The 24,368-nt window shown below is 38.5% G+C and overlaps 1 protein-coding gene across 4 annotated transcripts in view; it reads left to right on the top strand.

Annotated features, from left to right (window-relative positions):
- Positions 1-5,210: 5,210 nt before the first annotated feature.
- The window catches only part of TRAPPC8 (trafficking protein particle complex 8), a 51,518-nt gene continuing 32,360 nt past the window's right edge, over positions 5,211-24,368 (top strand). The window contains exons 1-10 of one of the 4 annotated variants that reach the window (XM_027674622.1): positions 5,211-5,491; positions 11,054-11,248; positions 13,641-13,724; positions 16,521-16,610; positions 17,948-18,122; positions 18,502-18,655; positions 19,667-19,748; positions 21,202-21,449; positions 23,007-23,122; positions 23,720-23,870. In XM_027674622.1, coding sequence (XP_027530423.1) covers positions 5,335-5,491; positions 11,054-11,248; positions 13,641-13,724; positions 16,521-16,610; positions 17,948-18,122; positions 18,502-18,655; positions 19,667-19,748; positions 21,202-21,449; positions 23,007-23,122; positions 23,720-23,870 — 1,452 coding nt within the window. In that variant the 5' untranslated portion in view covers positions 5,211-5,334. The remainder of the gene's footprint in view (positions 5,492-11,053; positions 11,249-13,640; positions 13,725-16,520; positions 16,611-17,947; positions 18,123-18,501; positions 18,656-19,666; positions 19,749-21,201; positions 21,450-23,006; positions 23,123-23,719; positions 23,871-24,368) is intronic. The other 3 variants (XM_027674629.1, XM_027674637.1, XM_027674646.1) reach the window with 3 other exon arrangements.

Genomic DNA, 24,368 nt, shown 5'->3' on the forward strand with positions numbered 1-24,368 from the left:
TAAGGTAGAAGTCTCTCAGATTCCCTTTCCCTAGGAAAAGAGAAGTATGAGAGTGAGTGTGTGTGAGAGAGTGAGTACTAGAACTGAATTTTTCTTACAAGGTTACTGGGAAGATTCATATATGTCCCAAAGTTTTGTGGTGAATGGAGCCAAAGTCTGTGTTTCTGAGTTTGGAATCCACTTGCTTTCCTTAATTTCTTCTTTTTTTTTTCTACTTTTCTCTCTCTTTTGTTATGTACAAGCCCCATAATTATATGAAAAACACTGATTCTTATGGAGTTTTCTTAGATTTACATCTGTTAATAAAAAGAGGCTAGTGATTTAAAAGCCTTGGGGCAATACCACCGAAGAATAGAAGATTGCTGTTAATCCTGGATTGAGTCAGGGGAGTGGCAGATGGCTGGTTCTGAAGGGAACAAAAGAGAGGTTATAGAAAACAATTACCTCAGAAATCCTAGCCAGAGCAGGATCATCAGGAGCTACCAGTTCTTCCTAGCTCTATCTAGATGGCAGGAGTTGTTCACTGGAAGAGCTGCATTATCATCCCTGGAAGGAGAACTGCATGACCACCCATTCTCATTCCACATCCGTCAAGGGTGTTGGGATCCAGAGTTGTCAGGGAGAGTGTACCATTGATTCATAAGAGCTGGAGATTGACCCCCTGCTACCACCACTCCTCTCTATGACCCACCCTGAAGCATGGCTGGGAAAATCTTTCCATTTAATCCTTACAGCTTCAGATCTGACCTTCTGCTTCAGCCAGTGTGTCTGTAAGTCAGAGGGACTGGACCATGTTCCAGGCACCCTGGCCTTGGTACATATGGGCTTGGTACACACTCGAGGCCCCTGGAACAGCTCTTACTGCCTTGCTGTCTAAAATTTCCTTCAGAATGGTTATTTTTCCTTGTCTTCTGGGAAAATGTGTTGATTCAGCACAGGATGAGTTGCTCTTTCTTCTGTCCTTGTGTGTTGTTTTTCTTAGTCTTGCAAGCTGCAGAGGGGCATTTAAAGAGCTTTTCCTGATCTATGGAACGCAGTGAAACTCATGCAGGGCAGACTGCAGGGACCAAAGCCTCAGACACCACAGCCTCACTCTGGCAGCAATTCATCTTCTATACCAGTGCCGCTGGTGCAGAACTGCTGACACAGACAACCACATTGTCCAGAAGGCTTGTGAAGGCCATAAGCAAATCAAAAAGTTGAGAAATCAGGGACCCAGATTAACCTTGAGGAGTTACCACACAACAGCTAACTGGTTGTAAATCTACACGGATATTTAAATTGGAACTATTTGTCTATTGCTGCAGTTTATTAAAGAAAACCTCAAACAACCATCTCCACCTCTCAATAGGTAGCTTCTTGTGTGATTTTAGCTTAATCTTAAACTCTCATTTCAAGTTATGCTGCAGTGAATTGCTGTGAAAAACATCACTTCTGTAACACTACAAAAATTTGAACTGAGCATAAACTCAAATGTACACTTGAAGTTTGCAAGGAGCTGGGAGTTCATGATGTAAACTTTTAAGGATGTAGTTTAACCTGTAACTACAACAGGGAAACAAACACATTCCATATTCAAATAACTGGAAAGGAAGGCACTGAATTCAACTTCCGCTTGCAGCACTTGCAATTCTATATTATTTTTCCTGTTTAAAACCTACACAGTAATACAAATATTATTTTATTAACAGATGAAAAAACCCAGTTGCAACTAAACTTCCTCAGCAGTAGCTGCATTCAGCAGAAATATCTACATAAAGGAATCAATCACAAAAACTTAAAAGTCCAGGAAGCTTCTAGCCCAAGGGAGTAAAAAAGCACTACTGGCAGCAGCAAGGAATCAGCAAAGGGTAGAGGCTGAGAAGTTACAACTCAAAATTTTACAGTAATGTTCTGGATTCTTTTACAATTGAAACAGTGGATGTATTTTTCTGTCTCAGTGATGTTTATGTTCTGATTTATTCATGACACTTTCTTACTATTTGTTCTCTTTTTCTGTTCAGTCAGACTAGGCCTCCCCTACCCCTTCTCATTCTACACACACTCACTTCTGTTCACCTGCTATTTCCTTTGATCTGTAGCTTTCTCTGTAATAACCAGCATTTTCAGTTAAATAATTTGGATGGTTAAAGCATGGATTCATGATATTGTATTATTCCTTTGTACTTCTGTCCACTATCTCTCCTATCTATTAGTACACTGTCAGAATGTGGAAGCAAAATTTTGTGCCCAAATTGCCAGACTTAGGATGCTACAAGTCATTAGCAATGATATATTATATTCCTTCTAATGTGCCTTCTGCCTTGTAAATAAAGATAATATTATTTGAATCCTAATTGACTGCACCATTTTTTACAAACAGATCTAGGACACAACAGAGCTCCTGTGCGCATTGAAGATGGGGTTGTTCATCCCTCCTTAGTACACCAGGCAAGTCCGAGGCTGCATCAAAAGTTCTCAGTCACAATCCCAGGAGGTGTTCAAGAAACGACTGGACATGGCACTTAGTGCTGTCGTGTAGCTGACATGGTGGTGTTCTGTCAAGGGTTGGACCCGATGAACTCAGAGGCCTTTTCCAACCTAAATGATTCTGTGATTCAATGCCCTTGTCTTAGGAGAGCAGCCCATGAGACAGCAGAGCTGCATGAAATGAGTGTGACAGAGCCAGTCCTTTGGACAGTGTCATACTGGGAGAGATTGCCATGAGAGAAAGAATTCTAAGCACAAAATTCCTAATACTGGGTAAAAAGAAAATGTGTACATGTTTTTGTATGCAGAGAATAAATTTTAAATGCAAATGTAGGTTTTGAATGCAGAGCTGCTATAACAAGATAACCCCAACACAATTACAAAAAAAAAAAGAATGACTTGTCATTCTGTAATGGCTATTGAAGATTGATAATAGCCACATTAAATTTGAGACTCCGCTGGAAATTTGAATCTCTGCCAGAAGGACATGATGATGGTCAGAATTTTAAAATAATTTTTAATCTCAGTCATGTGTGAACAGGATTGGACTTCTGATCCACTTCAGTCTACCAGATGTAACTCTGAAGTAATGGATTAAGAGAAATGGGGGAGAAGCACAATTTTTCCAAAACGCCCATGTGGAGGTCCTACTTTAAAGTATCCTTGAAAACATTATTTTGGAATAGCTCTGGGGAATTTCCAAATGTGGATAAGCCATAAATATTTGTGGAATGATGGCCTTCACCTTGTTCTAATAATCTATCAAAGCCAAAATATTTTTTCCTGCAATATTTAGTAGCTTTTAGATAACATTCCCAGGACCCAATACTGAAAGACATCAACTTGCATGGCTTATTATTTTTTTTCTTACTGTCTACATAACAACTAATTTTTCATTCAGAAAGGAAATTGCTAACCCAATTGATGTAGATGAATAAGTTAACGCTCACTTCCAAATTATTGACTTTGTAAAGGAAGACAATTAGATATTATTTTCCCCCAAGTTTTATTTGGCTTTCAATCGGGATCTATTAATTCTGCGATATCAACTAGGAAAAAAACCATTATCTTTCATTTGCTTTTTTTTAAAAAGGTTCTTATACATGAAGATTTACCATAGAAATTGGTTGTACATGGAGAGTACCTCTGGCATTTGGAGAAATAATGAGCCTTGGCTTCTTATGCCTTTGTAAATTGTGCATCTGAAAAATAATGTATTATGGTAGTGGAGTCACCGTCTCTGCAGATGTTTGAGGAAAGACTGGATGTGGCCCTTAGTGCCATGGTCTAGTTGACATGGTGTGTTCAGTCACAGGCTGGACTCGATGATCTCAGAGTGTCTTTCCCAACCTAATTGATTCTGTGATTCTGTGATCTTCCATTGAATCTAAGCTGTAATAATATCCCTGCCTCTGACATTTGCACTTTGGGAGGAGTGATCTCATGTTTTAAGTTTTCCCTCAGCATTAGCTGTCTCCTGTACTTACCTGGCTCACTTCAGCAATTCATAAAAACTTCCTGCTTGTTGACAGGCCTGTCAAATACTCAGAAACTGGCTAATGATTTCCAAACCTTACTGTTGAAATCATGCTCTATTAAAGTCTTGTTTGCCAAAGACACAAGGGCTTTTTTGTGATGTTTACAAGCCCTGTCCCAAGGATTGTTCCTGGTAGGGTGTTGAAACCAGCCCTACTACGATACTCCGTATTTGTAAAGAACACGTTCAAAATTACTTACTTCGTACTGATCATCGTTGTCATCCTCCTTCGATGTCAATTCCTTAAGCGATGAATGCAAAAGGACTTTGTATGATATCATGCCTTAATGGGCTAATCTCAAAAACTGAAGCTATTTTGCCCCATTTGAATGTCATGCATACAACTGAGCACTGACAGATCTGCCAGAGAACACCCAAACAACTCTACTTTTTAACAGAATCAGCGGGTCACAGAATTGTGAGTTGGAAGGCACCTCTGGAGATCATCCAGTCCAACCCCCCTGCCAAGGCAGGATCTCCTCGAGCAGGTGACACAGGGATGCATCCAGGTGGGTTTTGAATGTCTCCGGAGAGGGAGACTCCATGACCTCCCTGGGCAGCCACTTCCAGTGCTCTGCTACCCTCAATGGAGAGAAGTTCTTCCTCATGTTGAGGTGAAACTCCTTGTGTTTTAGTTTATAGCTAACCATGCGGGGGTTTATGTGTGTGGTTTTATTTGTGTGGGGTTGTTGTTGTTTTTCTTTTGTTTTAGGGTTATTTTGGTGCTTTTTTATAACTGCTTTGTTTTTTTTTTTAATTTTGGTCTGATTTTTTGGTGCCTTTTTTTTGTTTTGTTTTTGTTTTGTTTTTGTTTTGGGGTGATTTCTTTGGCGCTTTTGTTGTTGGTTTTGGAGGTTTTTTGTTTTGGGTTTTTGTGTTTATTTATTTTTTTTTAAATAAAACCGACAGAATTTTTTTTATGAGGGGAGGTTTCGGGGTGCCAAACCAGCTTCCCGGTTCCAGGGATAACTCCGGGACCTCCCACGGCTCCGCGCCCGCCCCCCTACCTCCCCACCTCGGACCGCACCAAGTCCCTGCGCGGGGGGGGAGAGGGAGATCACAGCCCTCCCCACCTCGGCCACCGTCGCCTCTCCCGGCTCGGCCCGGCCCCGCCCCTTCGGTCAATCACATGAGCGGGCGCGGGGGCCGCCGGGAGCGGGCGCTCCCCGAGGGGCTCGGCCGAGGCGCAACATGGCGGCGCTCGGCGGGCGCTGAGTGGGGCCGGGGCGGGACCCGCGCACAGGCAGCGCCGCGGGAAGCAGGGAGGGCAGCCGGAGAAACGAGCAGAAAGGTGGCGGGGCCGTCTCGGGCGGCACCGGGCGGTGGCGATGGCCCAGTGCGTGCAGTCGGTGCAGGAGTTCATCCAGGACTCGTTTGTGCCCTTGGTGGCCGCGCTGTGCAGCGAGGAGGCGGAGCGGCTCACCCGCAGGAACAACCTCAGCTTCGCCGAGCTGGTGAGGCCCTTCTGCCGCCTCACCTCAGAAGGTCGGTGCCGGGAGCGGAGCGGGTTGTTTACACGGGGCGGGGGAGGCGGTGCCGCTCCCTTCCTCCCTTCCGCCCGCGGCCTCTGGGGGGTCCTGCCGGGGCTGTACCCGCCGGGGCGAGACACCCCTACCCCGGGGAGTGAGTCACCCCTTCCCCGGAGGGAGATACCCCTTCCCGGGGCCCCTGGCGGCGGCCGGCCGGCTGTCACCTGGAGCTGGGACAGGCTTTGCGTTTGCCGGGGTTGCCGCAGGTGACAGCTCTTAAGACCGCTTAGTTTCATTCGGTCTGCGGAAACCGGGAAGTTGGGCTTCTCCTGGAGACATCATACGGCGGAAGAGGAAGGTGTCTGTAAATCCATCTCTTCCAGACGAATTTTTGTCTTTCCTTGAAACCACTTTGCTGTTACCTGGCTGGCACTTGTACCCGACTCTTACTATGGATCTTACTGGATTTCACACTTCTGCTACCTAGATGTTGAAAGTGTGGTTAGTCCTTCACAAACGTTGTCATTTCAGTCTTTCTCTCACCTGTAGATTTATCCTATATACTTTTTTTTGGGGTGACGTTTCTCTGAGTAGGACGTGCATAGAGAAGGTGGGAGTTGAGCTGGTCATGTGGCAGCCTTGAAATGACCACGTGAAGTCTAGCAGAACTGGAAATTGACCACTGGAGGGAAACCGTAGTGTGCTGTAATGCTTTAACTTACTATCTGGAATTGTTTGTTTTTTTTTTAATTTAACTAACCTATGTGTTTCAAGCTGTTGCTCATCGAAATAGTATGCAGGACAGCAATTTGAATAGAACTCTTTGTCAGGATAATAATGCAGTGACATTTGTCAGATTTGGTATCTCAGACTTCAGCCTCTGCATGTCATGTGCTGAAGAAACAATGCAAGAAAATGGAACTTGTATTGTCTCTTGAGTTAGATTTTTGCATTTCTCTTAAAAAAAAATGACATGAACTTAAAAGCTACTCTGTGTTAAAAATCTCTTAATTCTGTGGTAAGTCTTAGTAACCTATTAAGATTTGTTTATAAATGTTTATCATTTTTTTAGCAACACTCATGAGCTATGTGATAATGCAGCAGAGATAAAAATAATAAATGCAGACGCTTGCATCCTTAGAGTTCCAAGTTAATTATCTCTTTAGGTTCTTTGGTGAAAGGCTCTCAAAATGCATCTAGCAAACCAAACCAGGCAGACTATTAAAAATGAAGCATTCACTTTGAAAAATACTTAATTCTTGTGTTGCTTAGTTGCAACTGTTTTTGTTCCAATTGTTTTGACAGTTAAGGAGCTCGAAAACCTCAGTTATCCTCAGGTTACCTGCGTAAAGCTTGGGACAGAGAATTTTGTTGCTGTACTACTTTGTGACAGGCCACAGGCCTGACTCTAGTTCTTCTTCTTTGTGACTTCCTCTTCTGGCTTCATGAAAAAAATGTTACTGCATGCTGTCTGTAACTTCTTGTGGTGGAAACCAGCATGCATGAGGGTAAGGAAAGCCATAGTAGGTATTTTCTTCAGGCAGAAGAGTAGTTTGGTGGAATAAAATTTCTAATGAGTTTGTGCAATGGTAAGTGATTTCTTGAGCTCCAGAATTGGTGGAAGTCTACGACAGGGGAACATGCTTGTTGGAATCTGCACAAACACTTTTGCATAGCAACACTGTTAACTGTACCAAGAGCAAAACACTGAAAACATAGGATATGTTTTTAAATTTCTCTACTTTAATAGGTTTGACCAGAATTAGCAGTAAAATTTTTCCATGGTGCTTTTCATGTCAAATTCAGAGGAAGAGGCATGATTAATGATCTGCTCATAGTACAGCAGAATGTGTGTACATGCCATGCCTCCACAACTGTGTGTTTCACTGCAAATGATTGTTATTATCATCATCATATATGATTGTGATATTATTGTGATAACTATTCTGTGAGGAGTGATAGCCATAAACTAAAACACAAGAAACTCCACCTCAACATGAGGAAGAACTTTACATTGAGGGTGGCAGAGCACTGGAAGCAGCTGCCCAGGGAGGTCATGGAGTCTCCCTCTCTGGAGACATTCAAAACCTATCTGGATGTGTTCCTATGTCACCTGCTCCAGGTGACCCTGTCTTGGCGGGGGGGGCGGGACAGGATGATCTCCAGCGTTCCCTTCCAACCCTAACTATTCTGTGATTCTGTTTTGGCATCTTAATTTGTCAGCATTTCTGTATTTTCCTAAGGGAGTGTGAAATGCTGTCCTTTTTAAATTAATACTCTCATCTTTACTTAGTAGCTATTTCATTGAATTTGTAACATAAAATTGGGTTTATTAGCATTTCTTCTCTTTTGGCAATAAGCTGTCCCTTGTATTTGTGCAAAACTTTAAAGTACATGCATTGCTTCCTGAACTCTTCTGTAATTTGATAAGCTCAGACATGGGTTTGCTATTGCATTTTTAGAGTCCTGTCATAATAGATATTTTTGTCTGAAATTTAGGATTTACATGGTTTATGAACCTGTGTAAGGCTTCATGCTCATCAGTGTTCTTACTTAGAGAAGCAGTGCAGTTATGGAATTAATCTCCCGATTTATGTGCAGAACAGTTCTGATACACAGGAACTAAGCTGAGCTGTCTACTCTGCATATATCAGTCATCCTACATGTGTTAACAGAGATGGGAAGGCCGAAAATGCTGCTTTATTCTTCAGGTAGTGTAAAACCACACACTGCTTGAGGTAGCTCAATCCAAGGAGGCCAGATTATATCTAATTTCAAGTAGAACCACACAAAGATACATAGTGTAGATCTAGGGGGCCGCCCTCTGCACTAATCATTATTTAATCTACTCATCAACTTTGGCCTGTCAGTGACTTGCTGATGTTGGTGAAGCTGAAAATACCCTTGCAATATAGCAAATTGTGATGGTAGGAAATGCTGAGCACAGATTCAGAGTGGTCTGTCCTATAATTTTTAGCTTCTTGACTTCTCTAGGTAAGTTGCTTTTTGTTATTGAAATGGTTAAAAAAGTGAGAGGAACAGCTTTACAGTTCTGGTGAGTCTTGACTTTAGAGGAAAGTGAAACCAAAACCCTCCCCAAACTTTCAATTTCCTTTGATAAAGGAAATAAAAGTATATTGAGGATTTTATACCTACGTATTTATTCTCAAAGTGTCAGTCTTTCTTAACTATTGCATTTGTTATAACAATCGATGCCTAATTTAATGAATATATATATTGTATAGGTAGGTTTTCTTTAGAATAGCATCCTGTTTTTAAGAGTCTTTAAAAATACTATATGAACTAATGCTGTCTTGGTGGGAGGGAGAATTACAGTGTACACTTCAACTAGCAAGTGATGAAGGAGATTTCATGGATATGCTGTGTTTTTTTGAGCTTAGTTTGATGTTAGGAATTCCTTGTTTGTGAGTATTTTAGTCAGCATCTGGCGATTTTGAACTTCTGTTGAGAAAGATACTGTTGTAATATTATATGTGACTACTTGCACTTCTGGTAAAGTGCTTTCTGAAATGTTCTCCTAAACACTTGAAAGAAATGTCTAACACTAGAAATTTTTTTTTATTGGGCGTTAAGACAAGTGCTTTATGGGATTCCAGCTATGTCCGTTATTTCAGTCCTTAGCGTTGCACATATGCCAAAAATGTCATCTGTGTTCTGTATGGAAATGTGTTTGCTCTTCATTATTATGGCTGTTATATTTTAGGATAGGCATCAAGGATGAGTTGCTGTGTTACAGCTTCACTGGTGAAGGCAAACTAGTTTCATGGTTATTTGTCTCTTCCACTTCCTTTACTTTTGATATTTTCAGTAATCATGCGGCAGAAGGGCTGATAATTTACCTATGTGATAAGATGAAAAAAAACCAACCCAAAACAACTCTTTCAGCTTTCTGTTAGAAATGCTGAACTGGACAAATTAAGTTTAGACAGCACAATTGCCCTCCCCTGTGTTGATATGTAGCCTGAAACTTAGAGCTGAAAAAAACCCACAAATTTTTAGGTTGCTTGGGTAGGACCAATTTTCTAAACTGCTTTACTGTGTTTTCCCATGAGCTTCAGTGCTGGGTAAAGGTTGGGAGTGCATATGCGATTGAGGAGGGTAGAACTATACTAGTTAAGATTTCAACTGCGCCAGAAATCTGCTTCAACACTTACGATGGGTTGTAAACACATGTAGTGTGATTTGGTTTGGGCTGCTTAGTTTTTACTTTTGAAAAGGCTTGTGGAAATGGTGTGGTATGCTCTCCAGGCTGGAGGGGATTGAAGACTCAGTTTCAGACTTTCATGGTATGAATTGTGTGATCAGTTGAAAGATGAGAAGAATGAGAATTTTCCCTTTATGTGCACTGCCTTTTATATACTATGCAGGGATTTGTGAAAATAAAATACAAAAGAGTTAGTTGAGGGCTGTACTATGGGGCATGTGGTAGCACCAGTTGGCTTAGGCAGCCATAGTCAGTGTGTCCTGCCTGAACTTACAAAACTGGCTTGATTGGTGGTGGTTGTGGTTTGAAATAGGGGAAAATTACATGAAAAATCAGAGCAGGCCCAGAATTGTAATGAGTGTTGAAAATGTCATGAATACTTTTTTAAAAACAGATGGCTTGAGGGAGCAAGTTTCACAAAGAATCTAAAAAGGATGTTGTAGTATTAAAAATCATAGAGTGGTTTAAAGGAACCTTAAAGAACATCTAGTTCCAAACCCCCTGCAATGGGCCAACCCCTCTGCCACAAGAAGGGACTCTAGACCAGCTTGCTCAAAGCCCTACCCAGCCTGGCCTTGAACACTTCAGGGATGCGGCTTTGACAGCTTCTCTGGGCAACCTGTTCCAGTGCCTCACCACCCTCAGAGTAAAGAATTTCTTCCCAATATCTGATCTAAACCAACCCTCTTGCAGTTTTAAGCTATTCCCCCTTGTCTTGTCAGTAAATGCCTGCTTACCTCTCCAGCTCTTGCCAGTCACATTTAGGAACTGTAAGGCTTCTATGAGGTCTCCCTGGAGCCTCTTCTTCTCCAGGAGAAACAATCCTAACTCTCTCAGCCCGTCTTCATAGGATATGTTCATTTTGGATGAAAGAATATATGCTATCCCTGTCAGATTTCTTAAATGCTATTTATTGTGTATGGGGTTTTCTTGGAAACTGGTGATTCCTCAAAATGTGAGATGTGTGAAATCCATATGTGGTTCCTATAAGCTTTCTGTGAAAGTTCAGTATGTTCCACATAGAAGGGCATGCAGCAGTGTAGGGTGTGCATTTTGAGTACTTTGTTAGTTGTAGTGGATATTCTTACAAGCTAAAATCCTATGCTATGTTTTAATCAGTTTGTCTAGATAAGCCTAATGTTGAACATGAACTGATTTTGCTGTTACTACCTTCCCCCACTTCATTTTTGATAGTCAAATATTATGGACTGTGATCTAAAATTGGTGATGGAGAAGTTTAGTGAAGTAATCTTTAAGGGAAAACTTTGTTGTAAAAAGACTGCTTCATGACAACTATTTTAACTGTCTGTTATGTTGTACTTCTCAACAAAGCATTTTCTTTTTCTTTTTTAGTTCACATGAGAGATCCTAATAATCAACTTCACATAATTAAAAATTTGAAGATTGCTGTCAACAACATCGTTACTCACCCACCTCAGCCTGGTGCCATTCGGAAACTTCTGAATGATGTTGTGTCTGTCAGTCAGCCTGCTGAAGGATTAGTAGCTAATGTGATAACAGCTGGAGATTATGATCTCAACATTAGTGGTATGTAATGATATTGTATTTTTCGTAACTTGAACTGGAATTTACTGTAAGGTTTCTAACCTTGATTTCAGCTTCATGGCATGTATTAAAATTACTCAGAGATGCTTAGGTTTGAGTCATTGTTCTTACTGTACCTGTAGATTTATCAAATAGTTTTGGGTTTATATGATGCTTAAAGCATGGTTGAACTTAGTTAATAACTTTAATATTTCCTAATGTTGTAATTCTTCCGAACTTGTGTTAAATCATTATTTTCAAGTAGAAATTAGTCATGCTTTGGTTGTCTTATTTTCTTGTTACAAAACAGATTGTAACAAGACTTGTTACACTTGGCTGAATGAATATCAGCACTTATTTATAATGTTGGTACTAATGTACATCTTTATGTTGAAGTTACATGGCTTCTTCTATTTTTGTTTTTACTTATTGCATGGAGTTCATAAAGTTGTCACAAAAAGATTTTGAGGAAAGGTATATGATTCCTTGTCTTGCTTTTTTTCTCCTCATGAAACTCAGTGCTTCATATTGCACTGTCAAAATGACTAGAATATTCTAAAAATGTTCTTTTTTTCAGATCTCCAAGTGATGAGGTATTGTGAATAATACTAAATGAGACCTGATCTTGGGAGCTGAGAAGATTAAACTCCTCCCAATTAAGACCCTAATCCGTTAAAGCCTTTGAGTACAGACTTAGTTCAAAGCATGTATGCATTGCCCTATTTAAACATCTATAATTTATTGTATTGAAAGTTCAATCTGCAGTGAAGAATTTGTCTCTGCTATAGCAAGAGGCTGATAAAACCTCAGAGGATTAGTAACTGATGTTGTTGTAGTACATTGATGTGTGGGTTTTTTTTTCTTTCTGCTGAGGATGGAAAAATGGTACACTTGTTTCAGTTTCTGTGCCCTTGTTTATCTGTCAAATGGTGAATTGACTTTTTTTGTGAAGTTTTTTTGAAGAAAAGTTTGCTTCAGTTCTAGAGATTTGAAGACCCAAAGAAAGCAGAATGATTTCAGTAAATAGACTTTTCCATAAGATTTCTAATGATCTCAGTTTAGAAGTCAGGTATTGAAGAAGGAGAAAAAAATAGTGGCTATATTAAGTTATGCTTTGTAGTTTATTTTTCATGTTTGCTGCTGGAGCATCAGATGTACAAATGGTCATATTTGACTATTTTCTGTCTTAGTGATTAGGTTCTCATTTCCATTTAGACTGACTATATGCTTATTTGATGGCAGGAGAGATGTATAAGATGTTTAAGATCATACAGAAGGACAAAATCATGTAGCAGCTTTGTAGTATCCCATTTTAGGAGTTTAGCACAAAGCACTGGCAGCGTTCTTGGTGAAGAAACTCGTGTCCTATTACATTGCAGGAGAATGTGAGGAACTTGGCAACCCTTGCTTGCCAAGTAGGGTTCCGTTTCTGCTTAGAAAACTAAAAGTATTTACTAAGGAACTTTTTTTTTCCAACTTTCTTAGAGCATTTTGTTGAAACCAATGGAAGCAGTCATTCCTGAAACCAAAACATAGTTATTTGACACAAAATGTGAAATAGTCTAATCAGTTCTTTAATTTGTTCTTTTTTTTTTTTTTTCCTTTGGGAGTGGGGGTGATGTGTGTGCATTAGTTTTCTAGTATAGCAATATTAAATATTTCCCTAATCTTTAAAATTATGATCAAGTGCAGTCTGCTTTGAAGAAAGACACAAATGTTTAAGAAGCTGAGGTATGAGTGTTTCTGGCACTGGGATCATGATCCTGCTCTCTTTTCAGAAAAGTTCTGGAACTGCTGTGGTGTATTGATTTAATTGTTTGTAATCCTTCTTTGTTAGAATTGTTGTTTAATAGTCTCATAGTTCCATAATCTTGTACTGATAGACTTGGTTGAATGCTGAAAGGTTACTTATGTTCAGCCACCCCTGCTTCTTCCATGTACTTGTGCATGTAGAAAGTGAGGAAAAACGATTCCACTAAAGACTTAAAATATGTCAGAGAAAAAAACATTTTTGCAGCTGGATCAGTTCCCTGGCTATGTTTTTTCAGGGCTGCATGATGTTAATGCTGGCATGAAGCAATGCAGGAATATGATGGAGAGGAGGGAAATAATATCAAGATAAAACTTAAATCTTTGCTATATTATAGAATTTCCATTTTTGTTCAAGCCTCGAATTGGGGCTGAACTAGAAATTAATATTGATTTCCATGAAAGTACACTGTCAAATGTTGAGGAACCTGAAATAGTAAAGATTAAGGTTAGCAAATGTCTTCAGTGCCCCTGATGGGCCTGCATGCTATCGATTTTTCTACTTCACGCTACCAGAGTGTAAAAGCCAATAGTGTGTTTGCACCTGACCCTTTTTAGTATAATAATATCATGTTTTTTCTATCAGATCGCTCAGTTAAAGCTAGTGTTCCTTGGTACAGTAATTGGAAAGAGACACTGATGGAACTGAACACATCCACGTTTTATTCAGGTATTTTTTGTGGTTGGTGCCGATTTGCCAGATTGCCCTTTACTCCTTTTTCATGTGCCCCATCCACCTTTCCTTACCATCTGCTATAACTGTTTAGCACTTTTCTTGGCGTAGATGTGTGTTCCTCCATTTTTCCCCCTAAATGAAAAATTGCTGGTGATGGTTGTTTTAATTTTCTTTTAGTCACATTTCTACTCTTGTTAATCAAAATCATTTGGTCTTTCCTTGCAGTCAGTAACGGTGGTGGTGGTGGGAAATTTACCTCATGCTGTAAAAGTACTGGATTGTTTGATCCCATGGAACTGTATACTGTTAATATGCTGTATTTCAAATGAACTTTCTGCTTCTCTACAGAACTTCCTTCTCAGAGGAAAGTAACACTTTTTGAATTGGAACTCAAGTGCTGACTGTACTTAGAGCACATATTGACATCCTTTCTGGAGTATGACTCTTAAAAGAAAAAAAGCTTTCTAATACATTTTCACCTAGTTTATAAGACTTATTGCTACCAAACCATTTGGTTACTGACCTCTCAGCTCACAGTGAGGCTGTTGTGGTCTATAAGAGCCAGATTTTTATGGTTTTTTTCAGTATTAGATTTTAACAAAGTTTATGCTTTTGGTTAGTAATAGCTATCCTTTCAGTAGTGTTTGTTTAGATGCTGCTAAGTGCCTAAAGAATACAAAACTTTGTGAAGTAGACTTCTCATTCTTAAGCTGTTATGTACAAACATTACTTACCACTTTTTTTTCTTAACAACTTCTGAACACATTAGCACGTTTGCATAAACTTCAGTTCTGCTTGTGTAGCATACTGTAAAACATATTACTGGAAAAATGCAAAACATAGGTCTGGGTACCTACATGACACAGTGTTGGTATGCACTGCTGTAGTGTCTTATGAATTTTTTTCAAATACTGCCTTTGTTTTGAATATGGTGTGTGTTTATTATTTTAAGTATCTACTATAAATTATTATAGCCCTGTAAATGTTTGAGTGAATCCTGTTAATGTATGTTGTGGTTGTGTAGAGGGAATCCAGCTGCCTTTGAGGTCACTTCCAAAGTTCTTAATAGGCCTAAGGAGAAAGGGGGGCAAGGGGGAACCACCTCACAAAACAAAGTTGTACTTCTCTGTTTGTAACCGTGTCAGATTTTTTAAAGAGCTGTGATTAAGCAGCAAAACAGAAGTGAAGATTTGAAAACAGCACTTGAAACTACAGTGCAGTTGAAAATTCTGCCTTAGGTTGTTTAACGTTGTTTGCCATGAACCTGAGTTAGTGCAAACCTTGTTATACTTGTGAAAAATATGTATATGAATCACTTTCTCATGGTTTGTTTTTAATAACAAGCTGTGTTTTCATTAATTTAAATAGTTGGCATATTTACATGTAGGACTAAGTAAAGCCAAGAGCTTTTTTATACCCTAGGTGAGTGCTCAGAGAGCAGCTTCTAGAAAGGCTATAATCAAAAACTAGAAGTTTGTCTCCTATTGGTCTTTTTTATGTGAGATGTGCTGACTGCTAGACTGAGTTCAGTTATGAAGCATGACTATCTGACTTCTGTGTGGCTGCAGCTGATCTAAGATGGCTTGACAATGTAGGATTAAACAAAATGCATTAACTTAGTGCACTAGAAGATAATTCCAACATAAAAATGAACCTGCTTCCTAAAGTCAGTTTAAGAAATCAAGGTGGTAGTTTGTTTATTTTCTTTTTTCCCTGTGGGGAGGGATGCATGAGAGGTTTACAAAACACTAGAAATTCTTGTGAGAGTTAAATAAGGCAATGTGGGTTTTTGGGGCCATATACAGAAAATAAATATGTTCAGGATTTCTTGTTAATGCTTTTTTCCCCTGTACTAGTTACTGTTTTCTAGTTTGCTAGTTGCTATCACTCTAGGTTAGTTGACACTGGATTCCAGTTACTTCACTGTGAAATCAGGTTATTGGAAGTGAATTGATTTTGCTCTGGGGTCCACCTAAGGGAAGGAGTTGGAGAATTGAGATGGCCTAAAACAGGCTTGAAAGAAGAAATAATAATTCATTGCTTGACTGATAGTTGGAGCGGGAAGAAATGGACAAAGTTCACGTGTTTTTTGATGTCCCACACATCCTTGGTTTCCCTTGATTTGCTACTCTTAGGAAAATGAAATCCCTATTGTAAAAGAGGATTTGAACGTGGCAGGTTAAAATTATGAGGCATTAATGGCACAACTCAGGTCCCAGGTTTTATCTTCTTGGGTCTTTGCTTTGCCAGCTGACAGCTGAGCTGTTTCTTTTAGCAAAGCATAGGGAAGGGCCTGCTGACAAGCCAAGTCGCAACACTTAACAAAGACTTCAGACAAACAGGCAGGATAGAATTTTGGTAATCTTTAGCTCCTCTGCATACTCAAAAATTTGGTCAATTCTTGCATCCCTAGCCCATCAAATTCAGTGACTGTTAGAGCAATTTTTTGTTTTCTTTCTTTCCCAAGTGTGTGTGTGTTTAAAGGGGTGGTAAAGAGTAGGTAGTTTAACAACTGAATAGAGGTGAGCCTATAGTGTTGAGGAATTCGGTGCTTACCATGCTATTCAGTTTCACAGGATTTGATTTAAAGTGTTACTGTTTCTCCTACTTGTGTGTATTTCAGATGCTTTCTCCTTGGACTGTTCCCCCTTCTTTCCCTGCCATGCAAACTTTGTCAAGAGTTTGCAAGCTTCACTTTTAGGTGTAGTCTTTCATATTTCCTTTTCATAAGTGAGTATGCAGAAGTTTCACTGAATAGTCTAATTTGTCCTGTTTTCTTGTGTATTGCAGCTACTACTCCTTGGTTTGAGTCTTACAGAGAGTGCTTTCTTCAGTCCATGCCTGCATCAGATCACGAATTCTTAAACCACTATGTTGCATGTATCCTTTGAGTGTTACAGACTGCTCCAGTGGAGGCTGTTTCAAAGTGTAATATAGGAGACACTGAAGTTTTGCAGTAACTCTTTTGCAATTATGTTTTGAACCCTATATCTTTTTTCAATATGTCTGACTACACAGGCTAGTTTCATAAGGGTGTCAGGTTTTTCTTTGTGGTTATTATTTGGCTGGAGGCTTTTTGGGCTGTTTGTATTGTTTGTTTGTTTGTTTGTTTTCCCCCTTCTCCACACACTTTTTTGTGTCAAAGTGAACTCAAAGCCAGTAACCTGTAAACTAAACTTTGTCACTCTAAAACATTTTCTGCTGTCACCGTTTAGGAATCTGTTGACTGTCGCTTATCTACAACAGAGATTTGTGTATTTGGGATGCACCTGCTGCTTTTTATAGCTTTTTTTTAAAGCAGATGGAGAGGATATCTTGGAAAATTGGTGAACTTTGAGCTATTTTGGAAAAGAAGTATAGAAAGATGCCTGAATGCTTTCATTTTTTTTTTTTTACCGAAACTTAGGCCGGATTTGCTTTTCTACAGGGAAAATAAAAATACTCACTGTTTCATGGTGTAGCCATTGATCAGCTTTACAGTAATTATAATGCTGCAGGCTTCATAATACCTACTCTGTTCCTAACTGTTTAGTGTACATTATCATTTTAGTATGGTGGAAAGGTATGGCCATTAGCTATTTGAGTAGAATTAACTTCACAAAATATTGATTCTGACCTTTGACTTCTGAATTCTAGTAGCATTTAAAATACAACTTTGCTTTCTGGCTTCTCTGAATTAATGTCTTTGGATTTGGTGAATAGATGTAGCAGAGCAGGATATTCCTTATTAATGATTATGTAGTTGCAGTGAGGTAAAAATCTGAACACTTCTGCTTTTTACTCAGAATGTGTTGCTGTGTTTATGAATAGTGGTCGTTACTGTTGCTCAGGTAGTAACCTAAAGTCTCAGCTCTCTGTGGAAGTTGAAAGCTAAAGTCCAGTGAGGATGAATTTTAGTTACATGTTTCCTATATGAACATTTGGTCTCTATCTCAAATCTTAGATAAGCTGTTATGTATCGGCTTAAACTTGGATTCAGCGTCAGAATCGGAGCACATTCCTGTTGCATTGTGTTACAGCTGTTAGTTAACTGATTGCTTAAATGATGTTTTTTATTGAGACTGAGGCCAAATTCTAGTTGCATGTACTTCTGTGATAGTGTGTTTTACAGGTTTAAGTATTGTACTCATGTATTTTATTTTATATCCTTCCTGTTTTGTTATATGATCAATGGTTGTCCCTGTGTTCCCTTGGTATGTCCTTAATGATGAATTCAGGTATGCTCGTAGTTTCCTCTAGTGAACCAGAGCCTGTGGAGCAGTTTCTGAAGCTGTCTCAAGAGCAACATCGGATTCAGCATAGTAGTGAATACTCATATCCCAAGTGGTTTATACCAAACACGCTCAAATACTACGTGTTACTGCATGATGTAAGCACAGGAGAAGAACAAAGGTGGGTCTTCTGCCTTCAGTGAATTTACAGATGAACTCTTTGAAATTTTTGTGTTGATAAATTCTGTTGAGATCAGACATACAGTAGGATGCCTTTACCAGTATGCTGTTATCAAGGCAGATTTCCTTAAGTATTATTTTTAGGTCTACTTCTTGTGTTTACATTATATGAAAAGAATCAGCTTTTGAGGTAGATGCTTTCTTTGCTAGCTTGCTGAACTAATTCTCAAAATATTCTCAATTTTACTTTTCCATAAAGGACTGCTTTAAAAATGGGAGAATTTTTCTTTTAATTACTATGGATAATAGTCTAAAATAACTTGTTGCAGTAAATGAAGTTAGTCTGATATCAACACAGAGTAAACGTTTTACTTTTTCAGAGCTGACTCCATTTATGAAGAGATGAAGCAGAGGTATGGAACTCAGGGTTGCTATTTGCTGAAAATAAATTCTCGGGTGTCTAACAGAGGAACAGATGAACAGATACCAGATCCTTGGAGTCAATACCTTCAGAAAAATTCTATCCAGAACCAGGTACTATAGTATTCTAAAAACAGTTTATTAAGTGCATATGAAAGCCCATTTTAGTTGTGTTAAAGTTTTACCTTAGTCTTATGTATGTATTTCTACAGAATGGACTTCTGACATAGCTGTGACTTTTTGTGAGGCCATAAGATGAATCCTCTCTAAGAACTATACTCTAGGCTGCTGTCAGTAGGACAGTTGACAGAAAGGAGCACTGAAATACTAGACTGTCTGAAATAGACTGACAAGAGGAAGTAACCTCAGAAATGTCCTATTTGTAGAACTCTACTTTCTACTTACTTACATCTTCTTCACTCTTTGGTTTTTATTTTCTAGGTCTTCTGTACTTCACTAAATAGTGTGGGTGTGTTGCTTTGTGGGACTATGTGTGGTTTTTCTTTCGGTCCAGTCTGGTCTGTCATCTGCTAAGATTGCAAGTGTTAGTGTGTTCTTGAGTTCAAGTTTGCTTTTGATTGGGCTGCAGTTATAACTACATCTGATTAAAAGGTTGGTTTGTGAAAGCATAGTTCTTCCCCAAATCTGGGTGGCACTGGAAAGTCAAAGCATTTCATATTCTATAAGCTAAGAGAACCAATAAGTTATGTTCCATTATAAACTGATCAGATCTTTTTTCTGTCCTCTATCAACTCTGTCAACTGTGCAACATAGATTTTTTTTTTTTAATTAACATGTGAGAACTTGTTCAGGAACTACTTTAGGGAATATATTTTTGCTGCCGTAGGCATTGCTGCGTAAGAGCTGGAGTTGCTTGCTTTGGTTGACAGGGATGCTAATTGAGCAAGTGAGAAGGTACTTGCTTAATTTGGTGAATATAACTTTCATCTTTAGGACAGTTTCTTAAAGCCTCAGAAACTACTTAGAGAAATTAATATATATGAACACACATGTTTTTGTAATAATTCAGTTAGCTGTTATTGAAGCTGACAAGTACTGTTTACTGACTTTTGTATGTAATCTAGTAGTCTTAAAATTCTGACTTTTTTCCCCCTTTTCTGGCAGGATTGCTATGAAGATTATACTGCTGTTTCAAGCAAGAATACTGATCACTTGATATCAGATGGCTTAGACAGTGAAATTAAAGGTATTTTTGTAACTTTATCAAAACATTGATGTTACAGAATTTACGCAACTGTCTCCTGTTAGACAGTAATCACTTAGGTGATTTGTTAGGGAATTCAAAGGAATAGTTTTCTAAATGCTTTGTGTCCACCAAATAAAATGCTGTGGTACTGAGCTACTGGAGAGATGGCAATTGGTAGATGTATCCTTAATGAGGTGGCTAATGATGTATTGGGCTCATATTTTGTAAGATAAAGTATATTCTCTGCAAACTCTGACAGCTAGTAAAAAGTAAGATAGGATTAAATGGTCAATTTTCATAATAATAAGTTTTGGGTTGTGTGCTCTGATATAACTTGGAAGCTGAGCTTCTGGAGGGTTTTTTGTCTTTGTTTTTGGTATTAAGACTGTAAATGTCAGAGTAGTGACTTAGTTTGTAAGTTGTTTGGAAGCACTTGCCTTGCAACTCAGCTTGTGGATGGGAGAGGATAGTAGATGAAATTGAGTGCAAATTTAATGCATGACCTTTTTCAAAGAAATTTTTAAGGTAGCTGTGTAGGATTCAGATGAGGAGCATCATGAAATAGGAAAGAAGTGAGGTACCCTGCATTGTCTGGCCTGCCTCCCAGATCCTTCATACCTGACTTGAGAGGCATGCTGAGACCTCTGTATGCAGGAGAACCTGCAGTTGCCTATAAAAGCATCTTTCTAGGGCCTGCAGCCCAGATGTCGTCTGTGAGCTGCTGACTGAACTTTACATACCCAGCTTTATATTTCATGAGTAAAATCCATTAAAGATGTGCTTTCACAGCTCAGCTTTGCTCAGTGTCAGATAGGGCAAGTTGATTTTCTTATAGAGAAGAGAAATAATGAATGTGACAACTGTTTAAGTCTTAGAGTGAAGCGGTTTCTCAGCCTGGTTTGGATAGCTAAATGCAATAATGGTGAGCAGCCCTTCTCACTGAACTGAGAGGACTTTGTAGGAGATTGTTTTATGTCATGATTGCTTGGAAAATGAGATTTTTTTTTTTTTTAACCATAAAACGTAAGCAGAAGAAAGTGAATGGACCCAATGGCACTATTGTAGTAATTGCTGCATTTCCAACTTTTCTTGAATGTTTTACTTTGATTTTAATGTTTTTTGTAGTTTTCCTTTAATGTTGTTGATATTAGGCAGCATACTTGAGGATTTTTTGCACTGTAGTTGAGAGCCAAAACCATACATATTTAGCCATGTTTTAGTTCTTGAGATTCCCTGAACTTTCTGAAGAATTTGAGGAGTGATGCAATACTTGGGTAGCACTCTGCTGCTATCTGCTCAGCATTGATCTGTAGTGCAGAATAATTGGTGAATAGCTTTCCTTAACAGAGTTCTGAGTAAGGCTTTGAAGGTGGTTAATAAAAATGACCTTTAAAACCCAAAATGTTTAAGTAACTTCATACTTATGGGGGTTTTGGTTTCAATTTTTCAATAGATGGCCTGTCAAATAACTTTAAGACTCACCCCCTTCAACTGGATCATCCCAGTGGCAGTTTGGATAGTGCAGATTACACGAAGGCTGCTGCATCGTTGCAGGACTCAAAGAAGTCAAATTCTGGAACACCTCATGGTGCTTGTTTAACACTCACAGATCACGATCGAATTAGGCAGTTCATACAGGAATTTACATTCCGGGGACTTCTGCCACACATAGAGAAGACAATTCGGCAACTTAATGATCAGGTCAGTTTACCCTTAAAAACACTTGGTGCCATAATAAGGAAAAACGGTTGGGCATAACTCCAGATATCCAAAAATCTGTTTTGACAGTATTACTTCCTTTGGCGTCTAATGATTCAATGGTCTGTCTGAAAACTAAGAAGATTAAAGAGAAATAGCTGAAGTTATAATTTTTGCTCAATTTGTCTTTTTTAAAAAAAACAAAACTAGTTTGTATCAACAGCTTCATTGCAAGGTGGCTTCTTGGTGAAAGTCTGTCTGAACTGTTATCAGGGAAATCTGTCCTTGCCCCTGAAATCTTTATATTCTATGCTTTTGAAGGATTCTGGCACAGGGAACAAAATGGACTTTTTGTGTTTTAGCATCAGAATACACAACTAAATTTAAGAAATGTATTTTATCAATAATCATCTGCAAAGAAAGCTGCATACTTCAGTTGCTATTGACAGAGGAGAAATGCATGGACACCCTGAATCATGCAGCTGTGTTGATCTCATCATTTTTTGCAGCTGAATATATTTCCCTCAAACTTGGATTTTTTGGAAGTGTGATAGTTAATATCATGCACCTGTTTAATCAAGCACATGCATTACAGTTATTTTGATCACAGTGAAGTCCTTTGTTTTACAGGTGTTTCACTTTCATATACTCTTAAATAGCTGCAGAGATGGATTGACTTACCTTAGTATAATCAAATTACTGTATTTAACATTAAGACTTGGATCCAAATATCAGTCTGTTATCTGAGCTCTGTATTTTGATTGAATTGTCTATTCAAGTTATAGTTTTAAGTATGAGGGATTTTGATACTAAGTATCGTGTCCAGTAAGGAACATTCACTCCCTGAATTGACTTTTGGGAGTTTGTGTATGCAGACCATGTTTACACTTGAAAAGTTTTATGAAGAAGCATTTAAAAAAGTGCAAACATAAAGTGTAGCAAACAGCCTTGCCCTTAGGAATGCAGTGATAGATTCCTAATCATGGTAAGAAGAGTGAGTTGTTACAATTTTTTTAAAATTGTATTTCAAAAGATATATAGTTTGCCTTAGATCTTGGGAATGGTAATTTCCTGTGGAAATTTCCTTGTTAGTGGAAATTACCTAAAAGAAAAAAAGTTGTGTAACCTTGCTTGCAGGTATGACTTGTACCCTTGACACTTGAAATTGATGTTCACAATGTGGTAATGCTTCATGTGGATGGTGACGGGGAGAAGATTCTCTCATGTAATATGCATTTAGTCTAGATTTTAGGTTGGACTAACACTCAAAATTAGATATTCCGTTAGATTTCAGATAGATACATTGAATGTTTCAGTTCTTAAGATGATGTCTGCAGTTTACAACAAGTATAGTGAACCTCAGCTGTCTGAAATAAATATATGAAATGCAACTTCTATCTTGGTGTCAGTGATTATTGTAGAGGAGCGTGCTCCTAGTGATTTTACTGTTTTTATTTATTTCTGTTTTATTAGAAACAATTTAGGAAGCTTGTTTTTTTATATTAGCTTAACTTAATTATGTCTTGCAACGTAGTGCTCTAATTCAGTGGTTTTTTGCAGTTAATATCCAGGAAAGGCTTGAGTCGATCACTGTTTTCTGCTACTAAAAAATGGTTTAGCGGCAGCAAGGTTCCAGAGAAAAGTATAAACGAACTGAAGAACACTTCTGGTTTGCTGTGAGTAACCTGAGTACTTATTTTGAGATCTAAAGTAGAAGTGTACCTTTTTTCTGGGGGGGAAGGGAAAACCTGTGTTTATTTGATGGTGTTCTGCAAAGTGAACTAAATCAGCAGACTTTAAGGAGAAATGAAAAGTACTATACCTTGTGCAGTTTTTTACCTTAAAGCATAGTTTTTTAGTGGATTTATTTCTTTCAAGAGAAATGGGGAGAAATAACAGCTTGTAATCAGGTGAGCAAGTTTTTTCCTTCTCATACTGCTCTGCTTAGCTCAATTAGTTAATTTTAGTGAGCAATTTCAGTGATAGTTGCATGCTTTATTCAGTATTTTTTATTTCTTGGCTAAGTGGAGTGCTTGCTTTGCTTGTTACTGGAACAGTGGATCTTGTTAATCAGAAAGTAGGGTGTGAAACCAAAGTACATGTGGCAGAAAGGAAGCAGCTTCACTTGTCTTAGCTGTTTTTTGGGTAAGGCTGAAGCAATGCGGTTTTTATTCCTACTTTGCGAATAGATATTAAGATGAGAAAGGATGGCTTTCTAGAGCATATCTTGCTCTGTTGATGGAAATGACAACTTTAAATATTTGTGTTTATAGATATCCACCAGAAGCACCAGAGCTTCAGATCCGGAAAATGGCAGACTTGTGCTTTTTGGTGCAACACTATGAACTTGCATATAGCTGTTACCACACAGCAAAGAAAGACTTCTTGAATGATCAGGCAATGCTTTATGCAGCTGGAGCACTGGTTGGTATTTCACATAACATAAACATTCTGTGAACCTTTTCTAATAATTTCTAATATTTGTCTGAAGGTAACAAAATGCAATCTCTCCCCTCTCCCTCCAAATTTATAAGGATCTTCCCAAATTTACTGCATATATTTAGCAAATTCTAAAGTGGTTTAAAATCTTATTTTCTGCCGTTACGTGAAGGGAATAAAGTTGTGAATAAAAATTGAAGTTAATTCTTAAAATGTGAAATATGGAAAGGTGGAAACCTGGAATGCAACCTCCAGAAAAATGAATCTTTAGACTAACAACTCAAAGCCAGATGTAATATAGTCTTATAGAATCTCTTTTAGACTTTGACCAAATAGTTATTTGCCAAAAAGTCAAAGACTAGGTCACTATGAATATGGTATTGTACCTATTTTAGGGGGACTTGAAACTTGAGGGGTGTTGTTTGAGTATGTCACTACTGAATTTCACTGTGAACACATATTATTTCCTCCTGAGATTAAAGA

The sequence above is a fragment of the Neopelma chrysocephalum genome, unplaced genomic scaffold (assembly GCF_003984885.1).
Source record: "Neopelma chrysocephalum unplaced genomic scaffold, ASM398488v2 Primary Assembly neopelma1_22, whole genome shotgun sequence".
In the NCBI taxonomy this organism is placed as follows: Eukaryota; Metazoa; Chordata; class Aves; order Passeriformes; family Pipridae; genus Neopelma; species Neopelma chrysocephalum.